Consider the following 20062-nt stretch of genomic DNA (forward strand, 5'->3'; position numbering starts at 1 on the left):
GGGTGCTAGGTATCCCAGGGTCCAAGGTGGGCAGTGTGGTTCCTTGAGCCTGGGCCCTAAATTGCCAGAAGTGATGACCTTGGCCAGCACCTCTACCCCACAGATGAGTACGCAGTCCTTGTCTCCATGGAGCTCCATGCCTGTTGGACAGGAGTATTTGTTTCAGGTGCAGAGGCAATCAGTTCCTGTGGGGTGGGAACCACCCCCAGTGGTCTCCAAAGGTAGCTCTGTTTCATGTGCTCTGATCTAACCCACACAATTCTGGTCTCCTTTGGGATCTTGTGCCGTCAGTTTTTCCCTCCCCTGTAGGTTCTCTCCTGTCTGCCAGGTGACCAGGTTTTTAGTCTCAGACGGTACTCATGGCTTTCAACCCCCTCCTCCCACCACTATTCTCTGAAGGACACCACAGTTACCGACCACTTTTCAGGCCTTTTGTGTAGTCACTGACCACTCTAGTCACTGACATTTCCGTGGTCTCCACGTGGTCTAGTACTTCTGTTAACGGGCCATGTCGTGGTTTTCACATTAGATGGTGTTCGCATTTCCTCTCCAACAGTAGTGGGAAGAAGTTTCTGAAATGTTCACAGGAAATTGAAGTTCCTTTCTGAGCCTGTGTCAGAAATCTGTCCCCGAAGCAAACGGGCTCGAGGAGGTCCCATGACTTTGGAGAAGTGATTTATGTCCAATAATAAATCCTTTTCTCTCACACAAAAATCCTCTGATGGTGGGAGTCCTAACAGCTAGAAACAAAGGCCTGTGAAGATTCACTCTGCTTTGGGGATGCAGCAGGGTAGGTCCTCAGAAAGCATCCTTCCCGTGCTAGCGGAATGCTGTAGAGCGAAAGAATGAATAAACAAGCAAGGTCACTCTTAAGCTGAATCTTGAAAGGTGAATTGGTTTCTGCAGCTGAGAAAATCATTCAGTTTTAACTCCCAGCCACCATCACCACATACTCTAGTGCCACCCATGGAACACTGGAGGTGCAGCAGGGGGAGCCAGGAGGCCGGAAGCCCCAACCCACCTGATGGGACCTAGGCTGAGGGACGCACTAGCTCACTGAGCAGAGATCTGGGGCTCAGGGTTTCTGCAGATTGTGGTGGGGGGCTGTTGATGGGGTTCTGAAAGGCAAGGGAAGGTCTGAAAATAAAGGGTGGCTTGAAGTAAGAGTGGAGTGCCTGAGAAGTTAGGATCTGAGATGTGTAGGTTCCTGAGGAATGCTCTGAGACATGGGAGCCTCTGAAAAGGGGAGGAGGGTGGGCTCTGGCTCTGAGGAGAAGTAAAGTGCCTCTGAGCAGGAGCGGTCGCTGTGAGGAAATGCGGAAGGCAGAGATGTGAGAGATGGGAGTCTCCAAAGCAGAACAAAACTGCGTCGCCCTCTCCGGCTGGAAGAATGTGTGCTTAGTCGCTCAGTCCGATCCCGTGAACTGTACCCCTCCAGGCTCCTCTGTCCATGGGGATTCTCCAGGCAAGAATACTGGAGTGAGTTGCCATGCTCTACTCTAGGGGATTTTCCCAACCCAGGGATCGAACCCAGGTCTCCCGCATTGCAGGCGGATTCTTTACGGTCTGAGCCAGCGGGGAAGAGGGAGGGGGTTAAAATGGAAAGCGCCGTTGCCTCAGCAACCTCCAAAAGAGTCCTAGGCCGTTGAGAGGGGCTGGTGGGGGCGTGTCTCTAGGCGGTGCGGGGATGCTTGGGCGGCGGTGGTTGGCTGGCGGCGGTAGTAGGGCGTGTCCCTAGGCGGGGCGCAGCCGCCTGGCCGTCGGCGGTTGGCCGTAGGCGGCGCCGAGGGCCGGGGCTCCGGGGTGAGCGCACCGGGCGCACGGACTGCAGCAGTTGGCTACGACGTCTGCGCGAGCTCTCCAGGCTCGCCAGCTCCTGGTTGAGCACCCGCAGCTCATGGACGCTCCGCAGCGCCCGCCGCGCCCCGCGCCGCCACCGCCCGCCCCGCGCCGCTCGCCGCCCGGGCCCCCACCGGGCTCCAACACAGGAGACGTCCTGCAGCAGATCATGGCCATTACCGACCAGAGCCTGGACGAGGCGCAGGCCAGGTGCTGGCGCGGATTCGGCGGGGGGCCATCCAAAGTCGCTTCACTGAAGGGGGCGGGCCGAGGGGCCAGGACCGGGGCAGCGGGGGTCGTGGGGGTGAGGAAGGTGCAAGGTGAGAGATGCGATGAGTCTCTGGGCGGAGAGAGGGAGGGCAGGGCGCATGGGAGGGGGAGGCTTGAGGAGGACTGAAGCCGGATTCTGAGGCCGAAGGGACGTGAGGGGTTAAAATGGAACAGATTGAAAGGGAGCTTATGGAGCTAAGCAGTTGAGTGATAGATTTTAAGAGCTCGTCCTGAGGTGAGAGGGATGGGTTTAAGGAGAGTTTGTGGATGGAGAGGTTTATGGTGAAAGGTGGTTTCAAAGTTTATGAAATGTAAGAGGGAAGAGTTTTGGAGATGAGGGGTGTAAGAGCTGAGAGGTGGGTTCACACAGGATTTGTGAATAATGGACAACTGAATGAATCAGTGGTATTTATGAAGATGGGAAATTGAGGGGGCCGGTCATGGAGAATGAGTTGTGGGAAATAAGACTGGAGAATAAAAAGATGGTGTCATTTGATTTGGGAATGATCCAGTAAAAACATCAGTGGGGAAGCTGAGTGGAGACAAAGGATCCCCCTCTTTCTTTAAATTAATTTGGCGAATATTTGTTTGATACTATGTGTGGGGCACGGAGCGGGGTGCTGTCATAGCTACTGTTGTCAAGCTAATTGTTTGACAGAGAGAAAATAATAACAAAACTAAGTTGTGAGGAAAACTGTAAGTAAAGGGATGGAAAGCTGTGGGAAGCCGGGTGGAGAGGGCACCACACCTTCAGAAGCCCCAAGGTGGGAAAGGGCAGGAAGAAAGCAGAGCTAGGGACTGAAAGTCCCCAGTAGAGTGGAGAGAGTCTGGAACCAAGATCATATGGGAATGACAAGCTTCGGGAAGGAGTCTGGGTTTTATTTCAGGTATAGTGGGAAAATCACAGTGGTTTTTATGTCTCACCTCCACCTACCATTTGTCAGCCAGCCAGGATTGGTAGAAGGTGCTTCACAAGGCAGCCCATTATGTTTGGGGTCTGCTTGAATTATTAGAACTAACATTATTAGATAATTAGATAACTAACATGATTATTAGAATTACTAGAACTAACCTTTTAGAACTAACACCCAAAAAAGATGTCCTTTTCATTATAGGGGACTGGAATGCAAAAGTAGGAAGTCAAGAAACACCTGGAATAACAGGCAAATTTGGCCTTGGAATACGGAATGAAGCAGGGCAAAGACTAATAGAGTTTTGCCAAAAAAATGGACTGGTCATAGCAAATACCCTCTTCCAACAACACAAGAGAAGACTCTACACATGGACCTCACCAGATGGTAAACACTGAAATCAGATTGATTATATTCTTTGCAGCCAAAGATGGAGAAACTCTATACAGGCAACAAAAACAAGACCAGGAGCTGACTGTGGCTCAGATCATCAATTCCTTACTGCCAAGTTCAGACTTAAATTGAAGAAAGTAGGGAAAACCACTAGACCATTCAGGTATGACCTAAATCAAATCCCTTATGATTATACAGTGGAAGTGATAAATAGATTTAAGGACCTAGATCTGATAGATAGACTGCCTGATGAACTATGGAATGAGGTTCATGACATTGTACAGGAGACAGGGATCAAGACCATCCCCATGGAAAAGAAATGCAAAAAAGCAAAATGGCTGTCTGGGGAGGCCTTACAAATAGCTGTGAAAAGAAGAGAGGCGAAAAGCAAAGGAGAAAAGGAAAGATAAGCATCTGAATGGAGAGTTCCAAAGAATAGCAAGAAGAGATAAGAAAGCCTTCAGCAATCAATGCAAAGAAATAGAGGAAAAGAACAGAATGGGAAAGACTAGAGATCTCTTCAAGAAAATTATAGATACCAAGGGAACATTTCATGCAAAGATGGGCTTGATAAAGGACAGAAATGGTCTGGACCTAACAGAAGCAGAAGATATTAAGAAGAGGTGGCAAGAATACACAGAAGATCTTCACGACCAAGATAATCACGATGGTGTGATCACTCACCTAGAGCCAGACATCCTGGAGTATAAAGTCAAGTGGGCCTTAGAAAGCTTCACTAAGAACAAAGCTAGTGGAGGTGATGGAATTCCAGTTGAGCTATTTCAAATCCTGAAAGATAATGCTGTGAAAGTGCTGCACTCAATATGCCAGCAAATTTGGAAAACTCAGCAGTGGCCACAGGACTGGAAAAGGTCAGTTTTCATTCCAATTCCAAAGAAAGGCAATGCCAAAGAATGCTCAAACTACCGCATAATTGCACTCATCTCACATGCTGGTAAAGTAATGCTCAAAATTCTCCAAGCCAGGCTTCAGCAATACATGAACCGTGAACTTCCTGATGTTCAAGCAGGAAAAGGCAGAGGAACCAGAGATCAAATTGCCAATATCCGCTGGATCATGGAAAAAGCAAGAGAGTTCCAGAAAAACATCTATTTCTGCTTTATTGACTATGCCAAAGCCTTTGACTGTGTGGATCACAATAAACTGTGGAAAATTCTGAAAGAGATGGAAATACCAGACCACCTGACCTGCCTCTTGAGAAACCTGTACGCAGGTCAGGAAGCAGCAGTTAGAACTGGACATGGAACAACAGACTGGTTCCAAATAGGAAAAGGAGTACGTCAAGGCTGTATATTGTCCCCCTGCTTATTTAATTTCTATGCAGAGTACATCATGAGAAACGCTGGGCTGGATCAAGTACAAGCTGGAATCAAGATTTCCGGGAGAAATATCAATAACCTCAGATATGCAGATAACACCACCCTTATGGCAGAAAGTGAAAAGGAACTAAAGTGCCTCTTGATGAAAGTGAAAGAGGAGAGTGGAAAAAGTTGGCTTAAAACTCAACATTCAGAAAATGAAGATCATGGCATCAGGTCCCATCACTTCATGGGAAATATGTAGGGAAACAGTGGAAACAGTGTCAGACTTTATTTTGGGGGGCTCCAAAATCACTGCAGATGGTGATTGCAACCATGAAATTAAAAGACGCTTACTCCTTGCAAGAAAAGTTATGACCAACCTAGATAGCGTGTTGAAAAGCAGAGACATTACTTTGCCAACAAATGTCCGTCTAGTCAAGGCTATGGTTTTTCCTGTGGTCATGTATGGATGTGAGAGTTGGACTGTGAAGAAAGCTGAGCGCCAAAGAATTGATGCTTTTGAACTGTGGTGTTGGAGAAGACTCTTGAGAGTCCCTTGGACTGCAAGGAGATCCAACCAGTCCATTCTGAAGATCAGCCCTGGGATTTCTTTAGAGGGAATGATGCTAAAGCTGAAGCTCCAGTACTTTGGCCACCTTATGCAAAGAGTTGAATGACTCATTGGAAAAGACTCTGATGCTGGGAGGGATTGGGGGCAAGAGGAGAAGGGGACGACAGAGGATGAAATGGCTGGATAGCATCACTGACTCGATGGACGTGAGTCTGAGTAAACTCTGGGAGTTGGTGATGGACAGGGAGGCCTGGCATGCTGCGATTCATGGGGTCGCAAAGAGTCAGACACGACTCAGCAACTGAACAGAACTGAACTGAACTGAATTATTAGAAAATAGCAAAGCCCTTTTCAAAGATGAGGTCTTATTGAATGGGACCTGTTTGGAGTAAAGGATGGTCCCTAGGGATGGGACCAGGGTCTGGAGTTGTGAATTGTATAGTGCCTAGAACCTTCTAGGGAGGACAGGTTGCAAAGCCAGCAGCCCCAGAAACAGAGGAGGCAAGTAAAAGGTGGATGTGGCAGGCATTCTTCAAACTTTCTTTCCTCTGCTTCTTATAACATGCCAATTCTTTCCACAGTTTCAAGGCCTCTATCTGGAAAGTTAAGAGTGTCACATATATATACTTCCACCCCCACCCCCTTGGAGCAGTGTGCTAGGTGCTACAGAAACCAGGATGGCTAAGAGGTTCTCTTATAATAAGCTCATTCAGAACTAAGGTGCGGGGGAGACTGACTTATAAACAGTCATCATAATAGCAGTGTGCGGATAGAGGTGATTCCTGGCACAAAGAGCTGAGCCGGGAGAGGGTGCCCTTCTGTGAGGCCCTGTCTGCTAAGCCAGTCTGAGAGCAAGGGCATTGTTGTGCTTTCCTTTGTATTCCCAGGGCTATGCACAATACCTGGCACCTAGTATTCAGTCAAGTTTTGTGGCACTTAGATTCTGGAAGGATTGGTTGGAGCTAGGGAAAAGGGAAAACGGGCTTTTCACACCAAGGAACCACGGAAGCAGCGTTTTCAGTTCCTTCTGTTCTAGGCCTGGAGCTGCTTAAGCAGCTTGAACTCTGCTCAGACATGGCCTTCCTCAGGCATGTGGCACCCCAGCACAGCCCCGAGGCTGCTGCTTTTCTCTTGTCAATCTCGAGTCTCAACTCCCTTAGGTAGGCTTTAGAATGGAATGCAGTCACTACTTGCTGTTCTCAAAGAGAGTCGTTTTTCTTTGAAGCCTAAGAAACTGAAAAGGGAGGGTATGGTACTTGCTTTACCACCACATAACTGTTAGGTAGCTGATTCCTGTTTTCTTTCTGAGGTAGAAAGTACCCTGGGGTGTCTATTTTGAGACTTGGGGAGCTTTACGTCTGCTCTGCTTCCTGCGTAGTCTCTAGATGAATTCGGGCCCTAAAGGTCACCCAAGTCCAGAGACCAGTCTTTAGTCCTCTAGTGGGCGGGCCACTTACTCCATTTCGGAGAAAACGCAGCTTGGGTGGGCCTGTTCCTTGAAAGGAACGGCTACTGACTCCAGTCTTCTTGCCTAGAGAATTCTGTGGCCAGAAGAGCCTGGCGGGTTGAAGTCCACGGGGTTGCAGAGAGTCGGACATGACTGAGCGACTAACACTCTACTTCATTCCTCATAGTAAACCCAACAGCCAGATTATCAACCTGGGCAGGGGGGCAGACTGTGTTTTCCTGATTGGCCACCTGGGTGAGACCTTTCTTAGCCTTCTTGACCCTGCGCTCTCTCTGTGCCTTCCCAACCCCTTCATAGCCCCTGGAATCCATTTAGCCCAACTGGCTGGCAAGAAAAAGCTTTTCATCTCAGATCTGAGGCCCTCTCAACCTGCTTTGTCCATGCATGTTCAGTTTCTAAGTCATACCTGACTCTTTGCAACCCATGGAGTGTATCCTGCCAGGCTCCTCTGTCGTGGGATTTTCCAGGCAAAAACATTAGAATGGGTTGACATTTCCTTCTCCAGGGGATCTTCCTGACCCCCAGATTGAACCCAGGTCTCCTGCACTGGCAGGTAGGTTCTTTACCACTGAGCCATCAGGGAAGCCCACTTTGTCACCATTAAATGTGTTTAAAGAAGGAAAGCACACCTGTCCTCCTTAAACCTGGATTTTCTTACACCCTTCCACGTTATTAGGAGGGCAGCTCCACGTGCTTGTGTGTAATTCATTTTGTCATTGTAGCTTCAGCTTGATGGAGTCTTGGAATAATGAACTGTGTATCGTTCTTCCTTCCGGCTACACAGATAGTAGATGGACACTGGGGACCTTGGAATGCACCGTCTTAGTTGAAATTCAGCCCTCATCAGCTGGAGACTTCCTGTGTAAGGGATAACCAGTTTCCTTGAATGATCTTCTGACTTTCTTGGGTGACACCCTGAGGTTTTCCTGGAGAAGGGACAGTTTTACAGTTTCTGACTTGGACCTTTCACTGACCATGTCCTCATTCATTTCTTATATGGAACCAGGAAGGCAGAAAATTTTCTCTCATTTGCCAAAGATTTTCTGAGTATATCGCTCTATCATGTATAGCCTTATTTTTTATAATAGTGCCTTTTACATTTTGAAGTTGACATAGTTTGTTTTTCATTTGCTGCTTTTGAATGCCTTTATGGATACCTTTGAAATCCTTTATGAAGGGTTTATGAGATTGCCAGATTCCTGTTGAAGGCTCTTCTGTCAGGACAGTCAGGCTCCAAAGTTCTTCCTTCCTCCCAGAGTTCTTAACCAGTGTTTGAATCGTGGGCTGCTTTGAAAATCTGGTGCAATCTCTGGTCCCCCACCCCACTGCCGAGGCCCCAAACAGTGTGCTTGTATACCGCGCCTTTGAGAATCCTCAGGCTTCAGGTGCCCTGGGATCTGAAAGCTGCCAGTCATCAAAGGCTGGCGGACTTACTTTTTGTCTAGTAGTGAGATTCCTAAGAAGTCAGGGTGAAAACTCTGGACCTGGCAAAGCTGACGGGTGAGTTTTGGAAATTTTAATTTAAAAAGGGGCCACACTCGCCCTCTGCGATGGCCCACATTCTGTCTGTGGAGTGTGCTTCTCTCTGAATCTAAATAAACCTACTTCTTACCTATCACTTGTCTCTCACTGAATTCTTTCTGCGATGAGACGTCAAGACCCTGAGCAAAAATAGTCTATAAAAACTAACCATGCCAAATTTCACCACTCGCCCTCTGCGATGGCCCACACTCTGTCTGTGGAGTGTACTTCCCTCTGAATCTAAATAAATCCACCTGTTACCTTAAAAACAAAAAGGAAGCAGAATGGTCAGCGGTGTCTCCCTGGAGCCCCAGCTTCAGGCCTGATGTTCTGGGAGGAGCAGCTAAAGAGGACTGGCCTTCAGGTCGTTTTGCGTGTTGGAAGGACAGAAGGATTGCGCTGCCAGATTGGCAGACTTGGCTGTTGTGGTCACTTCTTGACCGTTTGCTTGCAAGGAAATGCAGGTACTCGCTACACTGTCCATTGTGGTAGCCCCTTGCCATAAATTAAATTTAAATGCATTAAAATTGGGGACTTCCTTAGCATCCCAGTGGTTAAGACTCTGCACTTCTATTTCAGGGGGCACAGATTCAGTCCCTGGTTGAGGAACTAAGATCCCAGATGCCATGCAGAGCAGCAAAAAAATAATAATAATTAGAAATAATAAAATGCATTAAAAGTAAACAGAGTTAAACATTCAGTTCCTCAGTCACACCAGCTATATCTCAAGTACTCAGTAGCCACATGTGGCTAATAGCTACTATATTAATGAAGGTAAAAAACATTTCCGTCACTGCAGAAATTTCCAGACAACTGTGCTTTAGAGCAATGTGTCTCTCGGCTGGACCTGCAGTAGATCTCTGCAGAAATCCTGTTGCTTGCAGATTTTGATGTACCAGGTCCCAGTGAGGCCAAAGAGTCCGCATTTCTAACCATCTCCCAAGGGTGCTGATCCCTGACCACCCTTGGAGAGGTTGGACTCTCAAGAGTAGGGATGGAAAAAAAAAAAAAGAGTAGGGATGAGAGTGTGTCACTTATTTCCGTTTTCATGGATCATTTGACCTTGTTTTTGTTGTTCAGTCGCTAAGCAGCGTCCGACTGTTTGTGACCCCATGGCCTGCAGCGTCCCAGGCGTCTCTGTCCTTCACCATCTCCCAGAGCTTGCTCACATTCATATCCGTTGAGTCAGTGATGCCATCCAACCATCTCATCCTCTGTCGTCCCCTTTTCCTGCCTTCATCTTCCCCAGCACCAGGGTCTTTTCCAAGGAGTTGGGTCTTCACATCAAGTGACTAAAGTATTAGAGCTTCAGCTTCAGCAACAGTCCTCCCAATGAATATTCAGGGTTGATTTCCTTCAGGATTGACTGGTTTGATCCTCTTGAATAGATGGTTAATCTGACAAATGGAAATTATTTTTGAGCCCAAATTGTGCGTGGGCATAAGGAATTTAAAATTAACCACAAGGGTCACATATTAGTGTTGTTTTGCCTACTTAATACAGAAAGAAAATTAGAAATGAACCAAATAAAAATCAGAAAATAGTTGATTGTTTTCCCCTCTAGATGATACTTTTGATCTGGGGGCTTGGGGCCCTGTTGTTTCAGGGTCTGTTTAATTTCCAGTCCAGGGAAGTCAGGTTTTAGAGGTTCCAGGCGTTGTTTCTAATATTTCCTGTACATAGCCTATAAAACCATAGCTCAAATTTGTGTTAGTTTGTTGAATTTGAGTATAATAGCAAATGACCAATGGGGAATGGTACTAAGGTTTTTAGGGCAAAAAAGCTTTATATATAACAAATAAAAATATGATGAAGAGGGACTCCTAGTGGTCCAGTGGCTAAGATTCTGTGCTCCCACAGCAGGGGCCCCGGGTTCGATCCCTGGCTGGGGAACTAGATCCCACATGCTACAACCGAAAGGCCCTGCATGCCACAATTAAGACCTGATGCAGCCAAATAATAAATTCATTAAATAAATAGAAATTTTAAAAAGGGATTACAATGCAACAGATGAGATTATATGATTTAAAAAACCCATCACTATTATACATGTGTTGGGAGCTAGCTACATGGCATATGGGGTGGTGTACCTGAAACTAAAAAGGTTATATTTAGAGGTTGGCTTTTAGGCAACATAATGGACACTTCAATTAGGACCTTCATAACTTTCCTTAGGAAGAAACGCTTTTTAATTGGATTTTTACTTATATGACTTGTAAGATATTTTCTACTGGTCAAAATTTGCATGACTTTCTTAATTCCTCCAGTTTTTCTGCAGATTTTACTTATAATATGGATTAAGTTCTGAATACTAAAAGATGGTGATGACGTAAATTTGACTGTTCTTAGAACTTACTCAAATGGCGAGGCATGTACTGTCAAGTGAATGGTGTGCCCCTTGTCTCAGTACGTCTGGGATACTAAACATGGGAACAGAGACCATTAGAAGTAAGCATCTTAGTGCATATCAGAGAGCATTCAGCCTTTCAGCACACCCGTCAAAAAATGCAAGGAGCCAGAAGAGGAATTTATGGTTCATCGTTTCCTAAAGCCAGATAGCATTAGCAAGAGAGGATCTATTAGTCCAAACCCGGGAAGTAAAATTTCAGCACTAAAATTTTCTTTGTCATCACCCTTAAGGAGGTTCTGTAAATGCAAGTCGGCTTGGCGCCTGGCAGTCTGTGTCCTTAGCCTGCTTGCAGGTTTTAGCTCTGCTTCTAGCTTAACACACTTAGCTTGACTTGATCTAGTGCCAAAGGAAAATCTTGCTGTCCTTGGTGTACTTTTCCCAAGAGGTGGACTTTGCTGGTTTTAAAATTATTTCCTGAAGCTATCTAGGATCACAGCAAAATCCCTTTTGAAGTGGTTTTATCAGTAAGTAAAGCAATATGTGACTGTTTCAGAAAAGTTTCATAAATGAGCAGGTTTCAGTCATTTAAGTGACAGTGTGACTTTCCCAGTGACTCAGCCAGTAAAGAATCCACCTGCAATGCAGGAGACCTGGGTTCAGTCCCTGGGTTGGGAAGATCCCCTGGAGGAGGGCATGGCAACCCACTCCAGTATTCTTGCCTGGAGAATCCCATGGGCAGAGGAGCCTAGCAGGCTACAGTCCATGGGGTTGCAAAGAGTCGGACACGTCTGAGTGACTAAGCATAGCACAGCACTCAGCACCTCTTTCAGAATACAGTGGTTGATGATGATGACGGCAGCCATCATTTCTGTCTCTCATTTAAATCTCCCAAAAACCCTAGGAAGTAGGTGGTTTCACTGAGCTTCTAGAAGAGGAACTGGACCTGAGTAAGAACTTGCCTGAGGTCAGATGACTAGGGTGTGGTGGCTGGAGATTTGGCCTTATTCTCTTGAACTCTGGTGCTGACCTGCTGTCCTCCCTGTTCTCCCGGGGCCCCACGAGCTCCCTAGAGCATGACGTCACTCAGAGGAGCTTGGAGCTGCCCCAGGACTGTGGAAGACTAGAAAGCTGGACTGGAGCATCAGAAGCTGTTTTTTCAAGTTCCTTCTTTAGCGTTTAATCTCCTTTTGTGCCGGGTTCTGGGGATACAGCAGTGAGTCGCAAAAGTTCACAGTTCAGGAGAGGCAGACACCGCAGAGTGCAGTGCAGGGGCGACCAGAGAGAGTGTGATGAGGAATCGATCAGCCAGGGCAAGAGAGACTACTTGTCAGCAAGATGAGAGCCCATGGAATGTGCACCCTGGGACACCAGAGTCCAGCTGAAGTCAGGCTGGGTGTCAGAAGCATCCCCCGAGGAGATGACTGTGGCCTGGATGAGAGGCTTTGCCTAGGCCAAGCAGGCAACAGTATTCCAGGCTGGGGCAGGCATGTGTGCAAGGAAGGCATGGAACATGTGGTTCTGTCAGACCTGAGTGAAGGGCAAGGCGGGGACTCAGCGGGGTGACTGCCTGTCTTCTCTGCTGTCCAGTCGAGCATGAATTCCTTGCCAAGCCCCAAGCAAGGAGTGAGCATGACGTTTATTCTGCTCCTTGTATAAGTACTTCTTGAAGCACTCCATCCTTCCTCAGGTGTTGGTCCTGGATCCGAAGAAAGCTGAGCAGTCATTGGCTCTTCTCTACCATCCATTCTTCAGATATGTCTTAAGACACTCATTTCTCTTGCAGATTGAGCCTTCCAGTGGTTCAAGGACTCTTGCTCTTAGTTCTTATTAAAACACCTTTCTTCTTTATTCATCACTTTCTCCTGCCCAAATCTAGTGTTTCCCCACCCCCTCCCTTTGGCCATGTCATGAGGCTAGCAAGATCATAGTTCCCTAACGAGGGGCTGAACCCAGGCCCCAGCAGTGAAAGCGCCAATGTCCTAACTACTGGACCTCTAGGGAATTCTCCAAATGTGGTGTGTTCTGGCCATCATCCTCTTTGATTGTCTCTCTTGTCATGCAGCATTATTAAACCCCTTAATATGTTCTCTTCATTCTTAGAGTGGATGAGTGCCCACCAGGAGCTCAGCCCTATAACTGAGACCAGGAAGGAGGGGCTCCCAATCGAGTCCTGTGTGCTTCTCCTCTCTACTTTGGCCGTGGCAGCTACGGTTCCACCCTAGTTTTTGATTCTCCACTTGCTCTACGTCAGTCTAGAGATGTCGGAGCTCTGCCACTTCATTTCTCCTCTATTAGTTTGACATCTCTAGCCTCTGCCTTTCCTTCAGTCAAATTCAACAAATCTTTGCCTAGTTATTGTGCCAAGTGTGGTGCTGGCCTGGACTTTCTAAAATGTGTAAGTTGAGGCCTTCATCATGCCCAGGCCAGACTTGGTAAGCACTGTCATGGAACAGAGGAGGAAGTAATGAATCCAGGCTGGGACAGGCCAAGCCACTGGAGTCTTGGACTTGACAGAAAGGTAGGACTTCCCCCAAGACCCCTGGAGAAGGGGACGGCTACCCACTCCAGTATTCTGGCCAGGAGAATTCCGTGGACTGTATAGTCCATGGGGTTGCAAAGAGTCAAACACGACTGAGCGACTTTCACTTTCACTTTTCACTCTCAAGACCAGCGGAGGGAGCAGGTCAGAGAGATGCTGGTGAAAAGCCTCAGATACTTTGCTGAGGGGTTTGAGTTTATTGGAGCAGATAGTGAGTAGCCATTTCATCTTGTGCTCAGAGAGATTCTCATCTCTCCGTGGTTTTCAGTAAGAAATTACGCGGCAGTGTCAATCGTGACCAGTCCACAGGCAAATTAGGAAATAAGAACATTGAAATGAGCTTTATGCAGTCTTAAACTTATTCTACATAAAGGTTGCTCTTTCATTCAAGTCCTACAGAGTTTTTCTTATATTGTATTGAATAATTGTCCTTGTTTCCTGGTGCCAAAGTTAGCTCCTGATTCAAGGCTTCATTTTGCTAAAATTGCTGTAATGATTTCCATGGTTGAACTTGGGTATCAGGACATATTCTCAGCTCCTATTTACTTAGCTGTTTTTGTTTCCATTTTACTTAGCTGTTTTGTTTAAGTTTGTTTTTTGAATGACTGTACAAATGATTGATGATACCTACTATAGTTTGATTCTTCCTAGTTTACTAAGAAGTTTATTTTAAAATGCCAGGGGCATCTGCCTCCTGGATTGCTTTCCCTTCTGGAGCTCGGCACCCTCTGTGAGTTTCTAGGTTTTCCATCAAGATTTTATTTCCTCAGAGTAGGGACCATGTCTTTAATTGTTGTTCTTCACCTCAGTCTGTCTCCAGGAGGTACATAATATTTGTCAGCTAAAACAGTTCTTCAGAAATGAAAATAATTAAGGGGATTTGATTCCATCTTTTGATGAGGTATTTGATCATTGTTGCTCTGAGGGAAGTTTTTTCAAGAAGTATCCTATTCTAAGGGATAAGATCTCTGGATGTATCTCTAAGTCAAATTTCTCAATAATTTAAAATGAGACCTAGTTCAGGAAATAAGTCAGAGAGAAAAAGATACATAGTGTGTTTTCACTTATATGTGGAATCTGAAAAATAAAGCAAGTGACCAAATAGAACAGAAACAGACTCACAGAGAACAAACCAGTGGTTACCAGAGGGAAGAGGACTGGGGCAGAGGCTAAATAGGTGAAGGGGGTTAAAAGGTGCAAACTAGTAGTTATGAGATAAGTAAGTTATAGAAACCTGTATGCAGGCCAGGAAGCAACAGTTAGAACTGGACATGGAACAACAGACTGGTTCCAAATAGGAAAAGGAGTACATCAAGGCTGTATGTTGTCACCCTGCTCTTTAACTTCTATGCAGAGTACATCATGAGAAACGCTGGGCTGGAAGAAGCACAAGGTGGAATCAAGATTGCTGGGAGAAATATCAATCACCTCGGATATGCAGATGACACCACCCTTATGGCCGAAAGTGAAGAGGAGCTAAAAAGCCTCTTGATGAAAGTGAAAGAGGAGAGTGAAAAAGTTGGCTTAAAGCTCAACATTCAGAAAACGAAGATCATGGCATCTGGTCCCATCACTTCATGGGAAATAGATGGGGAAACAGTGGAAACAGTGTCAGACTTTATTTTGGGGGGCTCCAAAAATCACTGCAGATGGTGACTGCAGCCATGAAATTAAAAGATGGTTACTCCTTGGAAGAACAGTTATGACCAACCTAGATAGCATATTGAAAAGCAGAGACATTACTTTGCCAACAAAGGTCCATCTAGTCAAGGCTATGGTTTTTCCAGTGGTCATGTATGGATGTGAGAGTTGGACTGTGAAGAAAGCTGAGCGCCGAAGAATTGATGCTTTTGAACTGTGGTGTTGGAGAAGACTCTTGAGAGTCCCTTGGACTGCAAGGAGATCAGCCCTGGGTGTTCTTTGGAAGGAATGATACTAAAGCTGAAGCTCCAGTACTTTGGCCACCTCATGCGAAGAGTTGACTCATTGGAAAAGACTGTGATGCTGGGAGGGATTGGGGGCAGGAGGAGAAGGGGACAACAGAGGATGAGATGGCTGGATGGCATCACCGACTTTGATGGACGTGGGTTTGGGTGAACTCTGGGAGTTGGTGATGGACAGGGAGGCCTGGTGTGCTGCAATTCATGGGGTCACAAAGAGTCGGACACGGCTGAGTGACTGAACTGAACTGAACTGAGGAATTTTATGCACAGCACAGGGAATATAGACAATATTTTATAGTACCTTTGTTTTGAGTATAAGCTATAAAAACGTTGAATTACTACGGTATACACCCTAGACTGGGCTTCCTAGTGTCTCAGTGGTAAAGAATCCACCTGCAAAGCAGGAGCCTCAGGGGACCTGGGTTTGATCCCTGGGTCAGGAAGATCGCCTGGAGAAGGGAATGGCAACCCACTCCAGTATTCTTGCCTGGAGAATCCCATGGACAGAGGAGCCTGTGGGCTACAGTTCATAGGGTCGTAAAGAGCTGCATACCACTGAAGTGATTTAGCATGCACACACACCCAAAACCGATGTAGAATTGTAAGTCAACTATACTTTAATAAAAAATTAGTAAACAACTGCCCCAAAAATAAATGAAAGGAAACAATACTTTGTTCAGGAAGGCAGATCATTCCATAATTTGAAAAAATAAATAATAATTAAAATTAGAGGCTGTAGTACACTGTTGGTAGGAGCTAGGATGTGATTCATGTTCTATTCATTGCCTCAGTCTTTCTCCTTGTACAGTGACCACGATATAGTAGTGCCTCAATGTTTGTCCCGTAAATATTGAATAAGCATGGTTGGAGGGTGGTAAAGCTGAATGCTTTCATTTTCTGGCATGATTCTATGTGATAATAGTTTTGTTACAGGTTGGTTTTAAAAGGATACTCACAGATTTGTTTTTTAATTTAGTTTATCCTCAGAAGTTTATTTAAAGGATTTATCGTTTCTCATTCATTGGAATTTTACGTCTTCATAAACATTAACATTTTGTTTTGTTTTAATGCAGATACTTGGTTGGGCAGAACATGTGATGTACTTGCTAGAGGTGCCAACACAGACCTTGTTTTTCTGCCCACAGTCCCCATTCACTGCCTTACTATCTGGTCCGTTATCTGTTGCTATGTAACAAATTACCACACACCTAATGGCTTGAAACAACATACCTTTGTGATCTCAGTTTCCATGGGCAGGAATCTGGGCGCATGTGAGCTGGGTCGTCTGCTCAGGGTCTCGCAAGGCATCAGGCAAGGTGCTGGCTGGTCTGTGTTCCTATCTGAAGCTCTGGGTCCTCTTCCAGTCTCAGGGTTGTTGGCAGAACTGTTCCTTGCAGTTATAGGATAGAGGTTCTTATTTTCTTGCCAGCTGTCAGATGGGATCTGCTCTCAACTCTAAGAGACTCCCTAGAGTTCCACGTGATGGCCCTCTCACAACATAGCAAGGATGTCCTGGCTTCAAGGACGACAGGTTACATTCCCCAGTCTACTAAACTGGAGTCATAACATAATGTAACAAAACCACAGGCAAGACTATATCATCACCGTTGCTGCCCTGCAAGTCACAGAATCTGCCCGAACTCAAGGAGAGAAGATCACACTCAGTGGGGTCACCTCAGGGTGTGTCCATCGCAGAAAATAATCCATCCTTTCTGGTGATGCCGTGAACTCCCTGTCTGTCATATTTCATGAGATCATTGATGGTTTGCTGTCAGCTGATCACCTCTAGGCCAGGAACATGCTGAATGTTTAGGCATTTGTTTACTGTTTATAATAAACCACAAAAAACATTCTGTGAAATCACTTTGTGTTCATTCAAAGGTGCCTTTATACTGTGTCTTTTTTTTTTTTTTAATATGGAACACTTCATGAATTTGCATGTCATCCTTGCGCAGAGGCCATGCTAATCTTCTCTGTATCGTTCCAATTTTAGTATATGTGCTGCCGAAGCGAGCACTATACTGTATCTTAAGTAAGATGTTTTATAAGCAGGAAACTGGCCTGGGAATAAACTTTCCTAGAATCCCCTTTGAGAAGCAAAGCAGCCAACTTTATTCTCTTTCCTCTTTCCTTGTATTTTTAGAATTACATCACAGAGGATAACAAGCTCTAACCAGAGTCCATTTTTATGATGATAATAACTGCTTCTATGGAAGGAAACCATTTCGGCATAATATCCTATGTGATCGACTACTGTACACTGTGTCAGAAAGACTAACATTTGGGCTCAGCTTTGCAGAGCACCAAATCTCATTGCCCATTAACCTTCTCATATTTGGCTTCACAGATGTGTATCTTAGCTCTGCACCCCAACCCTAACCTTTTGAAAGGCAACCCGCAGGGGCACGTGGTGAATTTGGAAAGCATTTGAAAATGAGGGCGTTCTCCCTTGGATCAACATTATAGTGCATTGTGGCGGGTGTTTGACCTTTCTCAGAGTGTTAATCACATCTGGCTTCCATAATGAAGCTACTGGTTTTCAGGTACCTTATGTGTCCTTGGCAGCATCTTTTAATAATGGATGCTTAGATGACAGCATTATAGGGTTTAAAATCATAAATGCTTTTAAACATTCAAAGCAGCAGTAAATGTTAAAATAATGGCATTTTGTTGCTGTTCAGACGCTCGGTCATGTCCAGCTCTTTGTGAAACCATTTACTTCAGCATGCCAGGCTTCCCTGTCCTTCGCTATCTCCCAGGGCTTGCTCAAACTCATGTCCATTGAGTAGGAGGTGATGCCATCAAGCCATGTTATCCTCTGTTGTCCCCTTCTTCTCCTGCCTTCAGTCTTTCCCAGCATCAGGGGTCTTTTCCAATGAGTGGACTCTTCACATCAGTTGGCTAAAGTATTAGAGCTTCAGCTTCAACATCAGTCCTTCCAATGAATATGCAAGATTGATTTCCCTTAGGATTGACTGGTTTGATCTTGCAGTCCAAGGGACTCTCAAGAGTCTTCTCCAACACCACAGCTCAAAAGCATCAATTCTTTGGTGCGCAGCCTTCTTTAAGGTCCAACTCTCACATCCATACATGACCACTGGAAAAACCATAGCTTTGACTATATGGACATTTGTCAGCAAAGTAACGGCTCTGCTTTTGAATATGCTGCCTAGGTTTGTTGTAGTTTTTCTTCCAAGGAGCAAGCACTTTTAATTTCATGGCTGCAGTCACAATCTGCAGTGATTTTGGAGCCCCCCAAAATAAAGTCTGTCACTGCTTCCATTGTTTCCCCATCTATTTGCCATGAAGTGATGGGACTGGATGCCATGATCTTAGTTTTCTGAGTGTTGAGTTTTCAGCCAGCTTTTTCATTCTCCTCTTTCACCTTCATCAAGAGGCTCTTTAGTTCCTCTTCGCTTTCTGCCATAAGGGTGGTGTCATCTGCATGTCTGAGGTTATTGATACTTCTCCCATCCACTTCTCCTCTTCAGATCTGCAGTCTTGATTCCAGCTTGTGCTTCATCCAGCTGGGCATTTCTCATGTCGTATTCTACACATAAGTTAAATAAGCAGGATGACAATATATAGCCTTGATGTACTCCTTTCCCAATTTTGAGCCAGTCTTTTGTTCCATGTCTGGTTCTAACCGTTGCTTCTTGACCTGCATCCAGGTTTTGCAGGAGGCAAGTAAGGTGGTCCGGTATTTCCACCTCTTTAAGAATTTTCCAGTTTTTTGTGACTCACACAGTCAAAAGCTTTAGCGTAGACAATGAAGCAGAAGTAAATGTTTTTCTGGAATTCTGTTTCTTTTTCTATGATCCGATAAATGTTGGCAATTTGATCTCTGGTTCCTCTGCCTTTTCTAAATCCAGCTTGTACATCTGGAATTTCTCAGTTCATGTACCGTTGAAGCCTAGCTACAAACAATCAAATTTGTATGCTGACTTCTCACATATATATACAGCCTTGAGATTACAGTTATCCTCACTCTCTCTTGTGTTACCAAATCCCCTCCCTAGACTGGCTTTTGGGCATATAAACATGTGCTGGTATCTCCCATCTTTAAAAACACACAAAGAAACAAAAACCTCCCTTGACTCTCCCTGTCTTTGACTTGTACCTGGGATTTGGGTGGGTGTTTTTTTGTTTTTTTGGCTGTGCTGGGTCTTCCTTGCCTCTCAGGAGCCCTCCATTGTGGCATGCCGGCTTTCCTCCAGTTGCGGTGCGTGGGGGATCTCTAGTTGTGGGGCACAGACTCTAGAGTACGCCGGCCCGCTAGTTGCTATGTGCTCGGTCCCAAGGCATGTGAGATCTGGATCAAACCCAAGTCCCCTGCATTGGGAGACAGATTCTTAACCACTGGACCTCCAGGGAAATCCCTAGGATTTGCTTTTAATCAGGTATAATAAGATGAAAGGCAGAGACAACTTCAAAAGAAGAGTTCATCACTTAAAATTCCTGAGAGAAGGCAGTCCACACCATGCAGGGCCACGTGGGGAAGCGCCACAGGGGCAGAAGTGAAGAGAAAGCATGGCCTGGAGCCTTTATTATGATTTCCATGATGTGGCGCTAGTGGTAAAGAACCCGCCCGTCAATGCAGGAGACATAAGAGATGTAGGTTCGCTGCCTGGGTCAGGAAGATCCCCTGGAGGAAGAAATGGCAACCCACTTCAGTGTCCTTGCTGGGGAATCTCATGGACAGAGGAGCCTGACAGGCTACTGTCCATAGGGTCGCAAAGGGTCGGACATGACTGAAGCGGCTTAGCATGCACGTGTGAGGAGGAAGCAGTGAGGCTGGGTAGACAACCAAGCAAGTTTGGGACTGGATATTTTCAATAATTTCAGCAGTTCCTCTCTCCTCATCTGGTACCTGGCACCTGGGGTGATTAGGGCTAGGGGCATCTTGACTGATGCTGAGGAATAAAGCAGTAGTGA

At 45.8% G+C, this 20062-nt stretch overlaps 1 protein-coding gene and 1 non-coding gene across 8 annotated transcripts in view; one reads left to right on the plus strand and one right to left on the minus strand.

The window, feature by feature from the left end:
- PBX4 (PBX homeobox 4) overlaps positions 1 to 20062 on the plus strand; it is a 67401-nt gene that overhangs the window by 2869 nt on the left and 44470 nt on the right. For 5 of the 7 annotated variants that reach the window (XR_006059802.2, XR_006059801.2, XM_027969340.3 and 2 more), the window contains exon 1: positions 1828 to 2049. The exons of 1 other annotated variant lie outside the window; for it this stretch is intronic. Coding sequence is in view for 3 of the 6 variants with exons in the window: in XM_027969340.3 (XP_027825141.1) it covers positions 1898 to 2049 (152 nt within the window). In the remaining 3 variants the exon portion in view is untranslated. Of the gene's footprint in view, positions 1 to 1827; positions 2050 to 20062 lie in introns of those variants that run through there. One more of the 7 variants, XM_060415355.1, reaches the window with a different exon arrangement.
- On the minus strand, positions 17038 to 17144 carry LOC114115135 (U6 spliceosomal RNA). The gene has a single exon (XR_003589618.1). It is a non-coding gene; the product is annotated as a U6 spliceosomal RNA (small nuclear RNA).

The sequence above is a fragment of the Ovis aries genome, chromosome 5 (assembly GCF_016772045.2).
Source record: "Ovis aries strain OAR_USU_Benz2616 breed Rambouillet chromosome 5, ARS-UI_Ramb_v3.0, whole genome shotgun sequence".
Taxonomy (NCBI): Eukaryota; Metazoa; Chordata; class Mammalia; order Artiodactyla; family Bovidae; genus Ovis; species Ovis aries.